General features: G+C 51.0%; 1 protein-coding gene across 1 annotated transcript in view; it reads right to left on the bottom strand.

Moving 5' to 3' along the window:
* The window catches only part of NXN (nucleoredoxin), a 52,150-nt gene that overhangs the window by 5,293 nt on the left and 25,540 nt on the right, over positions 1 to 21,317 (bottom strand). The window contains exons 2-6 of the mRNA XM_054166354.1: positions 9,052 to 9,169; positions 7,576 to 7,709; positions 7,086 to 7,186; positions 6,466 to 6,572; positions 677 to 856 (exon numbers count right to left, since the gene is read on the bottom strand). Of these exons, the coding sequence (XP_054022329.1) occupies positions 677 to 856; positions 6,466 to 6,572; positions 7,086 to 7,186; positions 7,576 to 7,709; positions 9,052 to 9,169 (640 nt within the window). The remainder of the gene's footprint in view (positions 1 to 676; positions 857 to 6,465; positions 6,573 to 7,085; positions 7,187 to 7,575; positions 7,710 to 9,051; positions 9,170 to 21,317) is intronic.

The raw sequence follows: 21,317 nt of genomic DNA, 5'->3' as shown, positions 1-21,317 counted from the left end.
TGGAAGAGGGAGAGGAGCCCTGGGAAAAAGCCTGCCCTGTTCTGCAGCCAGCACCCCACAGGGGGAATACCCAAGGACCAGAGCACAAAAGAGGCTCCTCTGACTGTCACAGCCCTGCTCAGCTCAGGACTTAAGCCTTGAGCTGTGGTTTCCAGCACAGAGCTGTAATCCCTCCCAGAGCTGCTTCTCTGCCTCCTCTGGAATGTCACGTGTGCCTGAAGTCCCTGCTCCAGAAAGGCTTTTCCCAACTCCACCAGCTGTGAAGTGTATTTCTTGCACTCCCCAACACCTAATCAGCATTCCTCTCCACAACCACCATTAAAGCATCTCTGATGTGACAGCTCCTCTACACTGCAAATCGTTGCAATACTGCATCCCCTGGGTGGCTGGGTGGGAGCTGCAGGACACCCACAGGCATGGACAGGTTCTGGCAAACCCCAGTGAGGTACAGCAGCCCATTTCTCCGATATGGGCATGGCTCCAGGTCTGCCAGCCCCCTTGAATGCCCCTGTAGGATTGCTCCTGGTGATGGAAATGTGCTGATGTCCCTTCCCATGGATACTGTCCCTGCCTGAGGCAGGTCCTCAGCCCCGTGGCCAGCTTCAGCCAAGCTGGCAGACAGTCCAGCCCCCTTCCCCAGCACAGGCTCTGCTTTCTAAGCAGGGATGCTCCATACCTACAAAGAGAACGAGGCAGGGGCCCTCATTCAGCTGCACGGCGTTGGAGTCCGTCAGCTCCAGCACAGGCTTGGGGTGCCAGGGGAACTCGCGGCACTCGATGTCGTTCAGCACCTCCACACGGCCCTGCCGCGTGATCACCTCCCCCTTGGGGTCCAGCACGATCAGGGTCGGGATGCCTGCGAGGGAAGGGAAACAGGATGGGATCAGGCATGAACTGGCCAGTGACAGGGTGTGGGGAGAAAGGCCTTTTCCTATCACCTCCAGCTCTGGCAGCAGCCCAGCGAGCAGCCCTGCCTCTCTGCAGCTCCTGTGGGAATCAGGGTCCCTGGATCCGGTTTCTGTCCTAGCAGAGCACTGTAGTTCAGCAGCCAGAGCAGGAAGCTGGGAGACAGGAGCTGGCAGTGCCTGCCTTTTTCCACCCAAGTGCAGGCAGAGGTCACTGCTGTGTGATGCTCCTGGACATAAGCCCCACCACGCTGTGCAGGAACCTGCTCACCAGCAACCTGTTCCCATGTACCAGACAGAGATGCCTCCTGTGCACGAGGCAGAGCAGCCCTAGCACCACCACCCTGGCACCGAGATGTGGCTGCTGCTGGAAGAGCCCAGTCCTTGGCTCACAGGAAAGCACACAAACCTTTCTGCAGGGTGGACCACAGGCAACAGCAGCCAGGAAGCAGGGTGTGTTCCTTCCCAGAAGGAACACCATACATGTGAGCAGCCATCAACTCCACCGTGAATCACCACACCCCTCCAGCACTCTGCACACATTGTCCAGCCATCTCCAGAGCACAGGGACACAAATGTCTTCACTGACAGTGAAGAGCAGGCTCCCCAAAGAGGTGGTTGAATCCCCATCCTTGGAAGCCTTTAAAAGAAATAGCTATGTGGTGCTGAGGGACATGGTTTAATATCAGACTTAGTTGTTAGGTAGCAGCTGGATTCGATGATCTTAAAGGTCTTGTCCAACCAAAATGATTTGGTGACTCTATGATCTGACAAGTCATTATTACCTGGCTCACAGAATCAAACAATCTCAGCATGGTACAGGTTGGAAGGGACCTCTGGAGATCATCGAATCCAACCCCCCTGCCAGAGCAGGATCACCTAGAGCAAGTTGAACAGAAATGCATCCAGGCAAGTTTTGAATGACTTCAGAGGAGAGTCCATAACTTCTCTGGGAAGCCTGTTCCAGTGCTCTGCCACCCTCAGAGAAACTTGGACTGATCATTTGGCTGGCTTGGCAGTGGGGAGGGTGGACACCAGCTGGTGGCTGTCCCTCTGACAATGCACCAGGAGGCTTTCATCTGCTGTCTAGCATCTCCTTCACCCAGCAACACCCCCCACACCACAACCACCAAATCAAGGCAACTCAGATCCTCCTGCCCTCATCCAAAGCTTCACTTCAATGCTCATTTGTTACAGAACTACACTGCAGAGCCATTTTCTGAGCAGAGGGCACCCAGCGTGCTTGCTCCTGCTGGGCTCCTGGCACCACACTCCCATGTTTGTACAACAGTGGGTTACTCACAAGCCCTCTGTTTCAAGGCATTTCTCTAGGAAATACAAGTCCATCTGTCTGTCCCACGCCTGCTGCAGGTCCAGGCCAGCAGCTGCATTCCCCTCATTCCAGCTCAGCAGCTCCACTGGAATCCCTGCCTGTGTGCTGGGGCTGCATGCACCAGGCCGGTGTAAGAGCAGCAGTGCAGGAACCCGCCCCATGGCTGGGCTTGCAGATTCTGAGGGTATGCCAAGAAAACCATTTTGTATCACAAAAAGGCTTATTCATTACCTGCTGGTATTCAAAATAGCTCTAGGGCAGGGATGGGTTAACCAGACTGTAAGGAATTGGGAAATCTCACTCTAGCCCTACCCTTCAAGGCACACAGTACTGCTGAAGCCGGGAGAAGCACAGGGTGATCAGCATCCCACATCATTTGGATCTTTATCCCTTTAAGATTCCAAATTCTTCCCAAATGCCTGGGTTTTGGCTCTCTCCAGACCTGCATCTCATACATGAGGGACTAAATACGTGGCTTCAGTTCTGTACCATCCCCCTCACCTGTCAGACTGAGCAAGGCAGCCAACCAAGGCAGAGATTTCAAATGAGCTTTGGTGATCTGGGAAAACAAAGGGCCCGGTTTAGACACAGATCGTTGTGGTGTGATCCCACAGCCGGCAGGGACTCATCCACCATTCAGAGTAGTTTGCTTCACCTGATTTTTGTATGCAGACAAACACACCCCAAAGCACCCAGCTGCTAAAATCTTCAGCTGCAAATACAAAACTGACTCAGAAACCAGAGTCCTTAAGACGATTCGCCCTGGGTTTAGCATCTTCAGGAAACACAAGCAATGCATCAGGACTGTGTTTTCAGCCTGTGAGGAGCTGTGTGACACATGCAAGGTCAATTCCTGCACCTTTTCCTCTGCATCAGAGGTTTCTCACCAGCCACGGAGCTCTGGTTTCCTTTCTGAACCTGCCTGGTAGAGGCTGAAGCTGCCACAACCCATCTGCACCCAGTCCTGAGCATCGCTGCCTCATCTCCTCTGCTCCTTCCCTGGCTGGGTCCCCGGGGTTAGGAAACACCTAGGCTCATGGTGACACCCCATAGGACCTGTCTTGCCTTCCTAGGTGAACCTTATTACTGCTCCCCTGGCAAACACATCCTTTTAGCACAGGACACAGACCAGCAGGACCAGGGGAACAGTCCTTAACCTTATTCACACCCACTAACCTAAATATTTCCCCCCTGGTCCCCTCCTCCTGGCTCATCCCAGCCACTATTTGTTATTTCAGTGCCTTTTGGGGGCTTTGGGTAATTGCTGTGAGTCATAACATCAGAATTTACTTATCAGAGGAATCACAGATCAGACACTGCAATGAATATTGTATAAGCCTGGGTAGGCATTAGCATAGCCAGGCTCAGTTTGATTTTATGCACTAGAAAATGGATTGGGTCCCCACGGGGCCAGCATTTTATGGAAACACCAGGGCCAAATGAGTTGTAACTGATCCTGACAATACACTGACTGACTTGGGTGTTAAACCACACCTCCAGCTCGGGAATCTCAACTGCACCATGTCTGTTGGGCAAGTAATCAAAACTGCTGCGAAGCAAACCCCTCAGAATACACCAGGCATGGGATGGGGGGGGAGTTTATTGCCATCCTTTCAGCTTTTCAGAGCAAAGCTCCAGAAAGCTGGCATGAGAAACCTCCCACAACTGACTCCATGGCTGCAGTAGTGACTTGCAGGTGTTTGGGCTAAAGCATGGGCCAGATGGGTAACAACAAGCGTTGGAAGTTCCCCCAAGGGACTGCAAATCCCAGAAACACCACAGAGTCCACAGGGAATATTCAGGAGCCTAAAATCTCTCATATGATGCACAACAAGAGGGAAAAAAAAGTCCCATTTATCACTCCTGCTCACCCCATCAGGAGAGCTGTTCTCAGGGGACTTCACCTAAGGCAGGACCACGCAGACCACGAGCTGCACACACAACAGAGGATTATTTCTAAGCAGCCACGACCCAAGACATGACTCTCAAGACAGTGCTGCACCAAGAGGCAATTTAATATAGGTGAGGAGGGAACAGCCCACTGACTGTGCATGGCTATGAATAGAGGCATTCAAGTAAACCCAAATAAAGGCCAATAACTCAACTCCTATTTTACACTGAGTTTTTGAATGCTGTAGGGGCCAACACAGGACTAAAACAACAAGAGATCTGACTTTCTTGCTGCTTTCCACCACTCAGGAGCCTGAAGCAGTCAGGGAAGACAAGCTCTTCTGTTGTTTCAGCTCCCAGCCTTACAGAAACCAGCAGAAAAGCCACTCCACATGCATGCTGTGCTTACAAGCCAAGGCACCACCAGGATGGCAACCTGGACACTGAATGGGCTACATGCTCTCACAGGTGCAGAGGTCTGTTCTGAATGGGACTTCAAAGATGCTTAGCAGCACCAGAGCCATGCATTTGGGGAAGGCAGATGAGATCCCATGGATCTGATTTTTCATTTGGGTGCAATAACCACCAGGGGTGATGAGCTGGGCTCACAACATTGAGCTCTGCTTGCAGAAAGCTTTCATTGCAGAGCTTGCTACAAAAGCCTGACTGCACACCTCAGTCAGTGGGGAGGATCCTGAGGTGCTGCCTGTGCAGGAGTCACCAACAACCTGGAGCCCCTGAGAGCAGCATGAGGATTTACCTTCAGCCCTCTCCCTCATCTCCTGGAGCCCTGGCACCCTCTCCACAGCACTCTGCTCCAACCCTAACCATGGGAGGGAAACAGAGCCCAGCCCAGCAAAGCCTGCAGGGGTGGGAAGGGAGGTTGGGTGGTGATGCCTCCTGCATAGGGTGCAGATCAGCCTGCCTCTACATTTCATCTCCACCTTGTGGGATCACAGTTCACCCTGGAGTAGAGGTTCCCACTTTACAGGAAAACTATGACAGATAAGCAAAAGGGCTTGCAGGCAAACATGCCCAAATCCCAAGGGCAGTGTCCCCAGGAGGGCAGTTGAAATGCCAGAGTAGTATGGGAGCTTCTCTGGCAGAAGAAGGGTGTCAGGGCTCAGGGGAACAGCAAATATTTACATTTTCAGGTCAGCACACAATGAAAAGAGATTATTTAAGGAGCCAGTGGCTGGGGTTAGAGGGAAAGCTGTTGTTAGTGTTTCCCTAGCTACAGCATGCCTGGTACTCAAGTATCTGAGACGGGACACCTTATTTACACAAAGTCCCAGCGAAACTGGCAGCAGTCCTGCAGTGCTCAGCCGAAACCAGCACTGGAGAAGACGGTGAGCAGGCTAGGGAAAAGACAGATGAATTTGGAAGGCTCTTGCCTCATGGGAAGGTAATTAAGTAGCAAACTGATGGCTATTTAAAGCAGGCAAATGGTTATTCTTGGTTTAAGGTCAGGCAACAGAGCTGAGCACCTGAGCTCACCCCAGAACGGGTGTTCGGAGAGGACCCCAAGGAACGATCACCTCTCTTGCCACTCTCCTCAGGCCTTTGGCCACCTTTGGCAACACTCCTCCTCCCCTGCAGACTGCATTAACCCTCTGCCACCCTGTGCCCACCTCACCAATGCCACAGGGAAATGTGCACGTTGTGGCAAAGCCCTTGAACCACAGGGAGAAACTCTATGTAGGTACAGAAGACCTTCTTGTGAGCCAGGCACCTTGCACGCTGCAGTTTGTCCCCTGCAGGAAGAAGGTGGCAGTCCCCAGGAGGGCTGCTGTGAGCTTTTATCATCTTCATGACTCTTTGAAGCCACTCAGACAGAGTCTCTCCCCTGCTTCTCCCAGCAGCCTAGGCTGCTGGAATTCTGGCACTGGCATGTACAGTAAAAGCACAGCCATGGTTTACATCAAACAGGCACTCTCCTGTAATTCATGTCACTAACATAAACCAGATGCCACCTTCCTCAGCCCGCTGCAGAGAGCCTTTGCATTACATAAAATAGTAAGAAAATGAAATTTAAACCTTCAAGGAAAAGCAAAAATAAATAAATCAGTAATTAGGCAAAAAACATCCAAGCCAAAAACAGCTTCCAAGTTTCCAGGAAGAATTAGGTTGTTTATGGAAGTCCTGTTTCAACTAACAGCCTGCCTGGCAGGTGGTAGGAATGTGAGTTTGCAGAGAGCAGAAACATGAAGCTGCTCTGCCTGGGGCACAGTGCTTTGCTTTGCTGTTTTCTTGTTTTAGTTAAACAAGAGGAGACATTGCAAATACTCAACAAAAGGAGCAGAAAGGAGAGCAGTGCACAAGCGAGGCCCTTCCTACCTTGGATGCCGTAGAGGCGATTCAGGCGCGACCGTCTGGCCTCGTCGGCGTAGGGCACGGCTACCCAGGGCATCTCGCTGAAGTACTGCTTGAAGGAGTCCTCTGACCTGTGCAAGCAGAAGAGGGCATGGGATCCAGAGTGCAGCCCCTCTGCCTGCCAGGGTCTTCCATCTCATAACCAATCTGGCCTGCAAACCCTTTATCCCTTCCACCAAAGCCCACAGGTGAGGGCTGCTGGCAGACACAACGCGGGGAGGGTTAGGGTTAAGGCTAAGCCCCCAGGCCCTCAAGAAGGGGGCTGTGGTGCATTTGTATCCTGATAAAATACTTCAGGCTCTCCGGAGCATCTGAATGTAAACCCATGTGGACAGCAGCAACTTGAGCATCCTTCACACCTCTGACCCACGAGCCACAAAGCAAAACACAGAAGCTGCTCCACGGCCAGAGCCTGCTTTCAGCCCATGCTGCCTTCTCTAACCCCACTTTGCACTTCACCACTGGGCAGAACACTTGGGCAGCCTTGCTGACACCAGAGCCAACATGTTCTACCCCAAATCAATTTCCTCCTCAAATCTAATGGGGAATGCTCAGAGCTTCCCAGCTTGTGCAGGGTTCCTTACCTGTCTGCACTAACAAACAGTATCTCAAACTTCTGTCCTGCCTCCTTGATTTTCCGGTAGGACTCCACCAGGACCCTTGTGAGGCTTCGGCACGGTGGGCACTGTGAAACACAGCACAAGCATGAGGACATCGTCTCCTCCACACAGGCAAACCCACACCCAGCAGGTCCAGATGACCCAGTGACCATGAAAAGACAGATGTGTCCCCTGGACACAGCTGGGGCTTATGGCCCATAAATTGCCAACAAAACCTCTTCCATTTTTAATACCCCACTGCTCTTCCTCTTCTGAAGGGCCAGCTGAGGATGAAAGGCCACTGCAGTGCTGCAGCTTCTCCCAGAACAACTGCAGCATCTCAGCTGCCTTAGCGCCAGCTGGCCTGGCCCAAGGTCTTTACTGCCCTACAGAGCTCTGCAACATGAGCTGCAGGGGCATACCCAGAGCACCCCCAACCTCACTCCAACTGCTCTGCAAAGCACCTACCACTCACCCAGTGTGCAGAGAAATAGACCCCAACGTGCGAGCCCTCCAGGGCGTTGCTGTCTAGTGTCTGGCCATTGTTCCTTAGCAGAGGACCAGCAACAACTTCACTGAAGGGTTTTGGCCCCCAGGGGAACTCCAAACCTGTAGGGGTTGGGATGGAGGGGAAAAGAAAACACAAACCAGCAAGATGCACATGAGGCTTCTAGCTTCAAAAGTCCCACCAAAAGAAACACCATCCCACTTCCTGCAACAATTCAGGGCAGCCAGGGAATCACCAGAGTCATTTAGGTTGGAAAAGGCCTTCAAGACTGATCAAATTCTACCATTAGGGCAAGCTCTATGCTGGGGCTAGAGTTGCCTCCTTTTCCTCAGGTAGGCTGCATCCTCACTTAAGCTGCAGCACCTTCAGCTTAATGAAGCCTGCTCTGTTTTTGTGCATGATGAAGCATCTTGTCCTTATCAACAGCATTTGTTTTAACAAGAGAGGGCAAGGTGGTACCTGCTGAGGAATGCGGTCAGACTATTTGCCTTATACTGACACTAACCATCTGGGTTTACATATATATATGCACTTATTTATTCATAAAACCTTATATACAGATATGGAAAAGATGGTTTAGGTATTTTTATATATATATATTTAAAATCTATATATAAACTAAAACTTCCACTAACCCTCTGCACCCCCGAGCAAGCATGTGTGTGTACACACAAACACATGCTCTGAATCATCTGCTGCCAGCTCCCCGAGCAATCAATCTCTGCACTTAGGCAGAGAGGAGGAAGCATGACAGATGGCTCAGGCCACAACTTGCTGCACAGTTCCTGCCACCTGAATCACAGCCTCAGTCACCTGGCTCGCTCTCTACTGCAACGGGTCAGTAAAATGTGTGCGAGGAGAGCCTACAGCAGTTACTGGCGTGTCTGGTGAGCCTCCGAGGCAGGGGCCGGGGGTGCAGGTTTTGTGTTCATTTTGGTTTCTGCAAATTGGAAGAAGATGGATTTAACACCAACCCCCAGGAATGGAGAACAGTAGCATTTGTTTGTTGCATTTCTAAATAATGGGGAATTCATTATCCTGACAGAGTGTGATGCCAGTGATAAAGTCCCACTCCCTGTTTTGGAAGGACTCTGATCCCTGGGCCCTCAATCTGTCTGCCCATGTGCCTCCATCAAATCAAATTTAATAGAATCCAAACTTAATGTTTCAGTTAGTCAAACTTTTTCCTCATTAGCACTTCAGACAAAAATCCTGGAGGGGAAATCTTTGTTCTTTTCAACAAGCAAAAGCAATACACAAGATCTGGCAGGAATGATGCAGAAAATGTTATGCTGAAAATAATGCACTGCCTCGATCAGTGAAGTATGACAATAGCTGTTTGTTTCCTTCTCCCCCCCACCTCCAAGGCAATTAAAAATTAACTGAAAGGAAAAGGCAGCTGTCTGCCCACGTTTCCATGGCACACAGGACTCCAGGGCTTACCTTCTGGGTCATCTCGGATGACCAGGAGGCCATTCCTGCAAACCACCTTCCCGGTGGAGGCATCGATAAATATCAGGGAAGGAATGTTGGAGACTCTGTACTTGTTCCACAGCTTCAGCTGTAAAAGAGATTGGGAGTGGAGAGGAGAATGGTAAACTTGGCAGTGTGGAGAGGAAGATTTTGGAACATTACCATCTTTCAGAGCAGAGGTCAGTGCTAAGCAACAGAACTCAGATGGTGCTTCAGCAACATGTGAGAAGGCATCTCTCCAGAGCTGCTGGGCCAGCATGGACCTCCAAGACCTGCAGAGACCTGCACCACCAATATTATCCCCTCAGTACCACAGGCAAGACCACCACTTGTCTCACGTCTGCTGAGAGCCTGCCTGTGAGCACAGGTAAAGCTTCTCCTGCTGCATTTGCCTCTTTGCAAGTAAAATGAGGATGGGATTTACCATACTTTGAGGTCTTTGTTAGAAGACATGCTAAGCACAAATATTTTTAATGCCACTGCTCTGAAGCAATTTGTAATGCTTCCCTGGCTGCTTCCTCCCCTCCCATTTCAGCATTCATTAAACAAACCAGTAAGCCCTGCCAAGACACAGCCAAGCCGAAAACATGGCCAGCACACAGGAACATGATTCTTCTGTAACTGGGGCTTCCCAAATTCCTTCCCAGGAGCAGATTAATGGGTTTGACACCAGCCTGGGGGCTGCATAGCCCAGCTCATCCATCCTACACTGCCAGTCTCACAACAGTCCCCACCAGCTACAGGCAGAAGCCTTGCAGGCTGCGATAGCTGCATTTTGGGTGTCCCAATCTAGATGTTGCTGTCTGCAGGTCATTATGTTTTGCAGTGACTTAATGCTCTGGATGTCACACGGTCCTGGGTTGACATTTCTCAGCATGTGCTTCTGGCACAGGGTAATTTGGAGCTTAACCCATGTACAGAAGCTCGATGGGACGGGGAGGAACAAGACGACGACAGCTGCTGGCACAGCCCAGCCTGCAGGTGTGTGCTGGCTGTGGCAAGAGGAGCTGGTTGGTCTCCCCAACACACACAGAGGAGCTGCTGCGATCACCACATTGACTTATATTTCTCCAGCATTTCAACCTAAACAGCCCAACAGTGAATTATCAAACTCTTAAACAAAAGCCAAACCTTAGCTGTGAGCCAGAGGGGAAGGAAATGAATCACCACCTTCCCCTAACAGCAAGCTCTGCTCCGCAAAGCCCCTCGGGCTCTGGGTGTTTACAGCCAGCTCAGGTCTGGAGAACAGAACCCAGCCACAGGAGAAGGGCAGGAGGGGACAGAGAATCCCACCCAGCACCAGGGAGGGTTTGAGCACGAGAGCCAGAGGAAGCCTCACACAACACGCTGCTGCTTCCATCAGTATCCCACACAGAAAGTGAACCCAGCTTCCAGAGGAAGAGGCCACAACTCTGGATACCTTTCCTTGCTCCCAAACAGCAGCAACCTCCTTTCCTGATGTGGGAATGATCTGGGAACCAGGCAAAGAGGGCAGGAATGGGATGTCATGTGCGGATCTCACCAGATATCTAGCTGAGGGAGAAAGTCACATCCACATTCAGGTTGTAAAGTCACCATATGAAGTATTTCTCTTTATACCTTTTGTACCTACAATGTGTTCTACCTAACACCTTCTCATAGGAGATGGATCTGACTGACAAGTGTCAGGTTGCTTGTGAGGGGGTGTTAGCAAAAGGCTCTCAGGTCTGAAGGAAAGTGTTACCACTGTGCTAAGATGGCTTTATTAGCTTTCATCTACTAGGACCTAAGCAGAGGCAAGAGTTTTATGTCCTGCCCACCAGCCTTCCCTTTCCAATAGACATCATTCTTAGGACCAGCCCACTCACTCACAAGCCAAAGGGCCTTGGCCACAGAAATGAGAAAGATTTCATCCTAAATGCAAACCAGTCCTCTCACAATGAGAGTGTTCAAACCACAGAAGGTAAAATCCACTTCAGTGAAGTTTAAAGGGTGGGGGGAAGCTCTTTATAAGGATCAGAGGCACTTAAGAGGGTGTTGCAAACAATGAGGGAAATTACAACGAGCAATTGGATTGTTCTCTTTAAATAGCAGCTTACATTACACTTCATATTACCAAGCCCTCTGTATAGGGGCAGCACTCTCCTGAGGCACTATGGTGGGTCATGGCAGTTTTCCTTGGCTAGGGAAGCAGTAGGGTCTGTACTTCAGAGCCAGGAGCCTGCAAGCACTCACTGAGCTCAAAGGGATGGGACTGGGACACCCCAGATAAGAAGATAAGACCAAACTAAACTATTCTCACTGGAAGCAAGAAGTGCACAGCTGGCTCCAGGCAGTCTATAGGGTCCAGCAGACCTGGCAGCTCTCACTAACAACTGGCCCTGGTTCTTCTGAGGACATGTAATTCCACCAGGTCCCACTGGGCCCTATCTGCAGAGCCTAGTCCTGGCTGCCCAGACATCCATGGTATGGGTAACGTGCAATCCAGGTACTCTTTCCCCATGAAATGGAGGGATGCATTTTAATTCATCATTGATGGTCCACAGGAGAATGCCTCAAGCAAGCATGAAGCTAAGTGTGTGTCAGAACCGTCAAAAAGTGTATGAAAAGGTCAACTGCTCTTGCTGGGGGAGCGTGTCCACCACCAGGCTCTGAGACTTGAACTCACTGACTGTCGTGTCATGCTCTGGCACATCTGGGGTGAAGGAGAAGAGGCAGCCAAACCTGCCAGATTTTCCCTTGCACCTGTGCAAAAGCAGCATGCAGCTCCCAGCCACCACCACCCAGGTCACATCAAGCATTCCAGACTTCCATACCCACTGAGCAGCTCTTACTAGTGCAATGTATTTGCTGCCTGGATTAGCACTGAAACTCATCACACAACATGACAACTGCATGCAAGATGACTGGAACTGGGTTGCCATTTTAAGCCCAGTTATAAAACTTACATCTCAGTTGCAAACTCATAGCCCCAGCACATTAACCATATTCATTTTGCTGTCTGTATTGGAAAGTATCAAATGTGCTGCTTGAAGTGGGAGCAGTTCAGTCAGAAGGTTCTCCTGTGTGCTAGGAAAGCTGATGGGGAATGAAAGGCATGTGCTAACAGGACAGCTGCCAGGATCTACCACCTTTCCCACCACCCTGGCCCACTTCAGCCAGACTCAGTGTTCCAAAGCCGGTCAGATGCTTCTGAAGGAAGCCCAATGGCTGCTTTTGCTGCAGGTTTGACCTGAAAGAGCAGAACCTTGATAGGAAAAGGGCCTGGTGCATTTTAGCTGGGCTTTTTGGATAAGACAGCTTGCTACTGGTTTCCCAAACCACTTTGCAGCTTCCAGCAAAGATATCTGATGTCCACCTAAAGCCTCTGAACACCACAATGACCTAACCCATCTCGTGGCAAACCATTGCAACTGCTTAGTTTTTCCTCAGCCTAAAATACCAAGGGTTCACACATGTGCAGGCTCTGGAGGGAAGATGAACTCCTCCTACACCTGCTGGTTGTGGTCCACACAGCAAGGGGAGCCCAGGAGAAAAGGGGAGCCCCTTGCACAAGTACCTGCACAGCCATGCATCTCGCCAAGGATCCTGTCTCAGGCTGGGCGTGGGATGTGGAAAGCAAATTACAAGTCGCTGGGAAACCGCAGGACGCAGGGCTGATAGCTCCGGCAGCAGGGCAGAGTGCTGCCTCAGCAGCTCTGAAAAGCTGGTTTTCCTGCCATGAAGAGGATGACATAGAAATAACATAGTCTACACTCTGAGGATTTGATCATCCATTTAAAGAGGGGATCTCTGCTCTGCTTCCCAACAGCTGTTGCAAATCTTCAGGATCAAGCCAAAGCTAACACAGATGTGAAAATAATCTACGGACTATTGAGCCCGAAAGCAGCTGATCCTCTCGGAGCACCCCTGGCTCCTGGTTCAGGCTGCATGCCTGCTAAACTCAGTACTCAGCCCAGGATGCCTGCTGGGCAAGGAGCTGAGGAAATACAGCCCCTCAAAAGATGCTGTCTGGGCTGATCAGCATTACAGAAACCTCGCTGGCTCCTGGGCAGGTGGCTAAGTACAGCAGCCCAGTAGAAAAACGAGAGTCACCAGATTCCTCCAGTAACCTTATCCCTCCATAAAGCATCACCACACCAGTCTTGGAAGACCTGGAAACTGCAGCCCTGGGCTCCCTCTGTGACTCCATCCACAACCAGCTGTGAGAGGCTTTAAAATGATCGCTTATTGTTTGAGGTCTGAGGCCGTCCCAAGGCACTGGGCCATGCAGCAGCACTCGGCATCGGTCACAGAGCTGCTCCCCACATGGATGTCTGGCTCAGTTATTTCCTCCACCCTTATGGCTGGGAAAGGCCTGGCCAAGAGGCATGTTGGAGAGAAATTTGCAGACAGCCACAGTAATTTTTCCAGATAAAGGTGTCAGAGAAGAGGTCTCTCCAGCAGCCCACGGCTGTTTCTGTGCAGGGCTGGCACCCAGCCGGGGTGGATGAAATCCCCTCCTGCTCCACGCGTACCAGTGGGGAAGGGATCCCCAGCTCCCAACAGCTGCTGGCTGCTATTTTTGGTTGTGTTGAATGATTTATCAGCCCTGGTTGCATTCACTTGCTAACATAAATCCTGAGCTGCAGTGGTTAATGCTGGCAAAGACAAAGCACAACTGCTCGCAGTGAAATGAGCCCTGGCTGGTGGGAAAGCTGTCCTCCTGTCCTTCTTGGGGGCTGTGTTTCTCAGTGCTCCTGTGGAATGAAGAGGGACCACAAAAGCTCTCACACCTCCATCTTCCACAGGATATGGAGCTGTCTCTGCTCAGTACACGTGCAGGCTTCAGAGGCACCTGCCAGTGGCCGCAACAGGGCAGACACTGCCTCTGCTCATCTTGCAATTCGAGCCTCCAGCCTGATCAGTGACAGCCAGACAAAGCTGCTTTAAAACCTCAAAATCAGCTCCCTGAGGACTGCTGAGAGTGCAGGAATGAACACATTCCCAGTGTGGATGGCTGCTGCTTTGTGCTAAATGAAATGCAATGCCACTTTCCTTCTGAACCCCCCATTTGGAGGTAATGTGCCCTGGGTCTGGACAGCTCCTCTGTGTTAGTAAGATCTCCCTTCCCAGCTGCCCCATGAGTGACCATGCCAGAGTTCAGCTGGGCTGTCATTTCAGACATGATTTCAGCTATTGCTGGTCTCTCATTCCAGAGCCTTGGGCTGAAAGGTGAATCTGAGGAACACTTATGCAGCACCCAGGTGGAAAATGGAACCAGCAGAACCCATTTCCCAGCTCTACCTCCAGCTCCACCACACAGACCGGCTCCAGGCTGGTGAGACAGCCATGGCTATCCCCACCTCTCTGCTCCCACGGTCCAGCACTGCAGGGGACTTCTCTGTCCTCACTTGCAATGTTAAATTGAGGCTTTCACATTGTGCCTTAAAGGGTTTACAAGCACCAGGGGCCACCCAGGCTCTGCAGACAGCAGGAATGGGGCTGCAGAACAACAAGCTGCTCTCTCACCCCGTTGATTTAAATCCAGTTCACGCCTGTCCCTGTGACTCAAGATCAGCTCAGGCAAAGGCTTCTCTTCCAGCCCTCCCTCGTTGCTCTGTTCCCTTCATGCACAAGGGAAGCCCCTCGGCAGAAGGGGGATGCAGTGCAGGAACCACATGCAGCCAAGGAGTGGGAGGAGGCTTTCAGGGCAGATGGTGCACGCCAGGAACTGACCTTGTGACACAGAGGAGACCGAGAGAGGCTTGGGATAAATTAATGTCCATTGTGCTGCTGCTTCTCTCTGAAAGCAAATCAAAATCTAATTACAAAATACAATGGTGAGAGAGGTGTCTGCTCTGAGAACATTGATGAGCTGAGGAGGGAGAATTTGGAATTGCAATAAACAAGATTGATGCAAGCAGCTGAGATTGATACCGCAGGGCACCAGGCCTGCTGGGGCACACAGACTGGTGGGCAGCCGAGCCACCACGCTATCATTCCTCTCTGCCTCCAAGCTGTCTGCAATGGGAGAAGCTCCAGTTAAAACCAACCTTAGGACTGGTTTCCCCCAGTGGTATGGTGTGGATGCTCCCCATACCAGTCATGATCTGGCAATACAGCTCACTGCAAGCAAAGACTAAAATACCAACCGAAAAGCCCTGCTTGCCACCTCCATCCTCTCCTTGCGGCAGCTCCATGGTGGGAGACAAGCACTACATGGCCCAGCTTGGGGCTGCCTGCATCACTCCACAACAGCAGGGGGGCAGGGGAGACCCTGGCAAGAGCCGTCTCACAACCCTGGGCTTTTGTCCTTCCTTAACCATGAACGACAACAGCAAAAGCTTTGGAGCTGAAGTGGAAGGAAATCCTCTCTGCGGGGTTTTTGGCAAGGCAGCCGCCAGCGGAGGGCTGCTCTTTGTTCCCCCGAGGAGCTCTGCAGCCAAAGCCCCAGGGTGGGGGACCTGGGCCAGCCCAAGCTCGTGTCCTGGCCCTGTTGCATTCTCCTATTTTCTTCCTCTTACCACCTTGGTCATCCAGCACTGGCATCACTGCTTTTTGCAATCTCCTGGGCTGAGCTGCCCAAGCGACTGTGAGCTGAGCATTTTATCTGAGGGCAAAGCAGCGTACGGCTGGCACAGGCTCACCCGGCTCAGAGCACAGGCTGCCTCCTCTCCTCCTGACACACATTCAGGCTGACAGGCTGGATCCTCCACAGCCCACATCTGATAGGAAAACATTTAATTTGAGCAGAACTGAAGAGCAGTTTAACATGATCTATGGAGAGCAAAGCCCCAGGGCCCGGCGCTGACACAGGAGGTGGCCTGGTTTGTTAGATCTGCAAGTTTCAAAGCAGCGCTGGGCTGGCAGCTTGATTTGATCCCAGGATCAGGGTGAAGTAGCATTTGTCTAAACATACAGATAACAGAGGCAGCAAATCATGCAGGGAGGCTGCTACAAGACAGGCTGGTCTATCAACACCACAAGGATGTCTTTCATAAACCTCTTTTTTTGCCAGGTAGTTCCTCAAATTGTATTCAAAAGCCTGAAGACGATGTGCAGCCTACAGATGCAGCATCATATCCAGGACTAGGAAATAAACCTTTGTGCATCTGCAAGAAATGTCTTTTTATTCTCTGTGTGCATGGAGATGGTTGGATTTGACCGTTGGGGTTGATGATCTTCGAGGTCTTTTCCAAGCAAAGCAATTCTATGATTCTATGCTTTGTGCTACCTCTTCAAGAAAGGCCTGCAGGTGTGCACCTCGAGGTGCCTCACAACCAACTTCTCTTCCTGCAGTTCTGGGCCAAGCACTCTCCATTCACCCCCAGGAGAAAAGGGGCACAGGGCTTGCACAAAGATGGGTGCAGAACCCAAGGGGTCTGCCAGCACCTTGAACCCACCTTCTGTTCCCTGCTTTCACAGGCTCTTTTTCATGCTTTTCTGGTAGGTAGGTGAGACAGCAAGACAAAGACATAAAAAGCAGTGAGGAAGAGGGAGTTTAAGTGTTTGTGGGAAAACTTAAGACATAAGTAGAAGCACTTCATCCATGGCACCCATAAATTACACCCCCAAATGACCAGCACTGAGTAAGAAACAGCTATGTAAACACAGAAGTAATGAGAACAAAAAGTAATTTCTCTCTCTAAGGGGGAGGGATATTCCTCCATCTACTGATAGAAAAAGGCAAGGGGTGCAGCCTGGGATGCTCAGAGTTCAGGGTCTCTCTTGGTCCCAAGCTTCATCTGTCATTGGCAGCAGGACAGCTGCCAGCACCACCACACATCACAGCCTGGCTTTCCTACCTACCACCTTTGCTGCTGCCATTCCCTCGAAGGCAGCCTGCATGGGGCTGGTGGCAATCTGGAGGTCAAACGCCTTGCAATCCCAGATCATCAAGAAACAAACATCTCTGAAAAGCCTTGAGTGCACAGAGTTCCCACCAAACACAAAAGCCTTGCAAATCCAGAGGGAAATCAGGATTTTTTTCTCTTTCTCTGTTTTTTTTGTTTAGTGCACACAATGAGGTATTAGTGTGGTTGCTGTTTAGCTTTCAGCAGTTAAGCTGAAAGGGAACCTCACACAATCAGATCAACAAAATGCTGGGGAACAATGGAGTGTTTGTTAGCACTGTAAGGCACCCAGGGGAGCCAGGCCTTCAGGATGCCAGCAGTGCTGGAAGCCTTGTGAGCTGTGACCTCCCTGGGACATACCAGCACCAGGACATCCCCCAGACCCTCATCAAACTACCAAGACATCAGCAAATACATTCTTGTGCTGCTGACAGACCCACTGGATGGGAAACGTGATCATAACAAAGAGTCTTCTGAAATCATAGAATCATTAAGGCTGGAAAAGACCTCTAAGACCATCAAGTCCAACTGTCAACCCAACACCACCACACCCACTAAACCATGATCCCAAAGTGCCACATCCAGATGCTTTTTGAACACCTCCAGGGATGGTGACTCCACCACCCCTCTGGGCAGCCTGTTTTGGTAAAGTAATTGTTCCTGATCTCCAGTCTAATACTCCCCTGGCACAATTTGAGGCTCTTTCCTGCCATCCTATTGCTGGTTACTTGGGAGAAGAGATCAAACCCCCACCTCACTCCAGCCTCCTTTCAGGGAGTTGTAGAGAGCAGGGAGGTCTCCTCTCAACCTCCTCTTCTCCAGACTAAACAACCTCAGTTCCCTCAGCCATTCCTCATAAGACCTGTCCTCCAGAAATGCAATTTCTCATCCACAGCATCACTGCTGACACTTCATTACAAGCCCCTCCACTCAACACAGCACTTGCACCACTGCAAACAGGCTATTTAAAACCAACTATGCTCCTCCAGCTGATCTCAGGAGAGGATGCACTGGTTGGTCTGGTCCTCCCTACAGCCACATCCATCTCAACATCTCAGAGCTGACAGCGCTGAATCTCAGTCAGCCAGCCCTCCTGGTTTGCAACCCAAGGAGGATTTACACACAAAGGTTACACAGCTGCAGAGCTATAGAGACCATAACCACAGCCTGCTCACAGCCCAGCTGCCAGGGCAGCTCTGGGTTTTGTGTGCAGAACAGGCAAGGGGCTCTGCCCACAGCCTAGAAGGGTGGCACAGCTCCAGAGATTCGCTCTGCAACCACACTCAGGTCAAAATGCTTCAGAAGCTAACCAGACCCAGGTGCTCTCAAGCCCCAGCTGGAAACAGCAATCCCTAACAGTGAGAGCCCCGAGTAATCCTGCTCCTCCTTGGCTCTTAGTGTGGTGGAGGAGTTGTGTCACAGCTCACACTGACCCCACACAGCCATGGTGCTTGGAGGGCCTTCTCCTCTGGAGCTGTAAAGCCCATCCTGCACAAACAGCCCCCCCCCCAACTGCTCTGGGCTGATCCACTGATGATGATGCACTCTCAGGGCCTCTGTGTCCCCTTCACCCACGCTGACGCCTGAGCCAGAGCTGGGTGCCCTGCAGGGATGAGCATCAGACGGACTTGTGACACAGGCAGGACAAATGGAACAGGTCAGGCTGCCTGGAAAACACTCTCCTGTGAAGCACTTATCTTCCTGCTGCTCCCCAAAGCAACACTAAGTCCCTTGGCTGCACAGGCTGGAAACAGAAACCTGCCCGAGATCCACATCTGAATGGGAAAGCACCACTGTGAGTCCCACGCTTGCAATTAATCACCTGCACACATTAAAAACCAGAGCAGAACAAAGCTGACCACAGCTCAGATGCACAAACATCTCAGGGAAGCAGGTGGGAAGTTGAAGAAGTCATTTTCCCACCCAGCCGCCCCTTTGCAAGAGTAGCTTTCCCATCAGGCTGCAGTCCAGCAGAGCTGGTGGCATTTAGCTGTGAGGAAAAGGCAGAGGGCCAGGGAAATTGAGAGGGCTGGGGGAATGGGTGATGTGATGTGGGCCAGGCATAGAGATGCTTTCAAAAGCCATTTCCAGTTGCTGGGACAGGGAGGAACAACCAGTGCTAGGCAAGCCTGGAGGGGGTCACACAGATGGGGCCAAGGGGATGTGGGGTTTATGACATACACACATGGTGGGCCAGGTGCAGGGCAAGCAAGGGAACCTGATCCATCCTGCAAAACCCAGCACCAGGACACAAGAGGCCCCCAGCTCCAGAGCCACTGAGCAGGGAGGAAGGAGGCAGCAGGCTGGGAATGCCTCCTCTTTATTTTAAGGCTTGAGCCGAGCGCCTTGCAAGCACCGAGCCAATTACACAGACGAATGGCGATGGGGATAAATCAGAAGCAAGGTCAAAAGCTCCAGCTATGTCCTGACTTGATTGATGGAAGTCACAACATATACAATTTCTCAGAGGAGCAAGAGGCTGTGAGTCAGCACAGGGATGAAATACAGCACCGGGAAGGCAGCACTGAGCCCTGGCGTGAGCCAGCATCGGGCACAGCACGAAGGCAGCCGAGGCGAAGCGAGAGGCTGCTGCCAGCAACCGATGACATCGTGAATCCCATGGGCACCCTCAAAATGTCAGATAAGATGTGGTGTATTAATTCCTTCCACTGACAGCCAGCCCCAGCTGGAGGGGAGGCTTGGAAACTGCAGGCTTCAGCCAGGCCAGGATGCCCGGTGCCAGCTCTGCCACCAAGGCTTCCTGTAGATGGAGAGCCAGGAGGTGATGCAGAGGGCTGGATGGTGGGAGCGCTACCTCATCTTTTTGGTGGGAATAAGAGGAATTCTGGTGGGAATAAGGGAGATTCTGTGCTGAGGAAGAGCTGATCATGTGTTCTTTTATAGAGCACCAAAGCCTGCTGTGTACTGGCAGCAACCTCCCTTAGATGTGGCTCTATTTCAGCTGTTACTATATTCAGAGTTTGTAAAATGCTCTGGGATGATAAAGTATCTCTCCAGAAATGGTTATTAAAACTGTTTCCTGGAATTCAATCCATGGAGAAAGTCTGCTGCTTTTACAAGAGCTTCAACTAGAGAAAGACCAAAGTTAAGGAGGATGTTTTGCTTCCATGTCTTTTCAGCAATAAAAAGGGGCTGCAGGAGGGGTTTATTTGCTTCTGTAACATACAAAACAATCAGTTGTTTCCTCAGAGGGAAGCCTGGCCTGAGACAGGCAGAAAATACTCCTCAAGTCATCTGGAGTTGGAGGCTTCGTGCCTTAGTCATGCTCTGGATTTGTTTGTTTGTGCTCTTGTTTTACCCTGTTGCTTTCTGTGGTTGCTGACCCTTCAAAAGAAGATCCCAGGATAACAAAATGCAAGCTGCAGGAACAGAGATCTTATCCAGGAAAAGAGCACAGTCTGCTTACCCATCCCCACTCCAGCTTCAGTGCTAGGAAGCAACGTGTTAGGAGTTGGATGAGCCACAGGAAGTGCAAGAAATCATCTGCTTGCATTCAAGGAGCTTTTTCCAAGGATCTGCCACAAAGTTACAGGCTCGGTCACCCCTTCCCCACCCCTGGGCTCACAACTGATTAAATGAAGCCACCAAGTTGAACTCCAACATACTCATCTTGTTTGGCAGCCCCATGGTTCGGCTGCAGGCTCCAAGACTTCTCCCCCCCCCCCCCATCCTTTTTGTTCAATTATCTTGCTTCATCTTTATTCTGTTTCCAGGAACACTTAGCAACAGGCTCTTGCAATCAGCCACCGGCAGGCAAGGATCTGAGCAGGAGACTCTGCCGTTCCGGTGACCTTTTACTACACTCATGCAAATTTTAAAGCAAGTATGTGAACAATTTGCCTTTTAAGCATCCTCTGGTTACATTCTCCAGGAGTTAATTCTCCTTCTCCCCTCAGAGACATCAGAAACACCAGATTTTATGTTTTTACACTAATGAGAACAAAACCTGCAGCTTAATTCCAGTTTGCTTTGTGGAGTTTTTTTCCCCCTTTATCACATGCACTGTGCAGACCTTGAAGGGGCAGAAAATTAACCTGTGACATCTACCCTGGCTAAGGCAACAGATCTGCTCCCAAGCGTGGGCTTTGGGGTCCATCCCAGCAGCCGACAAACTCTATCCGAGGTAGACAAGACACTGCTGCACCTCTTGGTGAGTGACTGTTATGGCTGACCATCAGAAACTCTCCTTCCAGGACAGCTGAAAAGTATAATGTAAGGAGCCAGAGGCAGTCATAGCATCCCAAGGAAAACACAGCAGTTGAGCTTTAATCACTGAGATCACATCAGCCAAGGCAGCAGACAAGAGGGCTGCTGCAGTGATTTGAGGACTCTTATTCCCATGAGACTCACTGTGGTGACCCAGGAAGAGATCCTGCCATATCCAGGGACTTTGGCAAGTGA

The sequence above is a fragment of the Dryobates pubescens genome, chromosome 13 (assembly GCF_014839835.1).
Source record: "Dryobates pubescens isolate bDryPub1 chromosome 13, bDryPub1.pri, whole genome shotgun sequence".
Taxonomy (NCBI): domain Eukaryota; kingdom Metazoa; phylum Chordata; class Aves; order Piciformes; family Picidae; genus Dryobates; species Dryobates pubescens.
The sequence above is the reverse complement of the archived record's forward strand: the minus strand, read 5'-3'. Positions and strand labels throughout refer to the sequence as shown.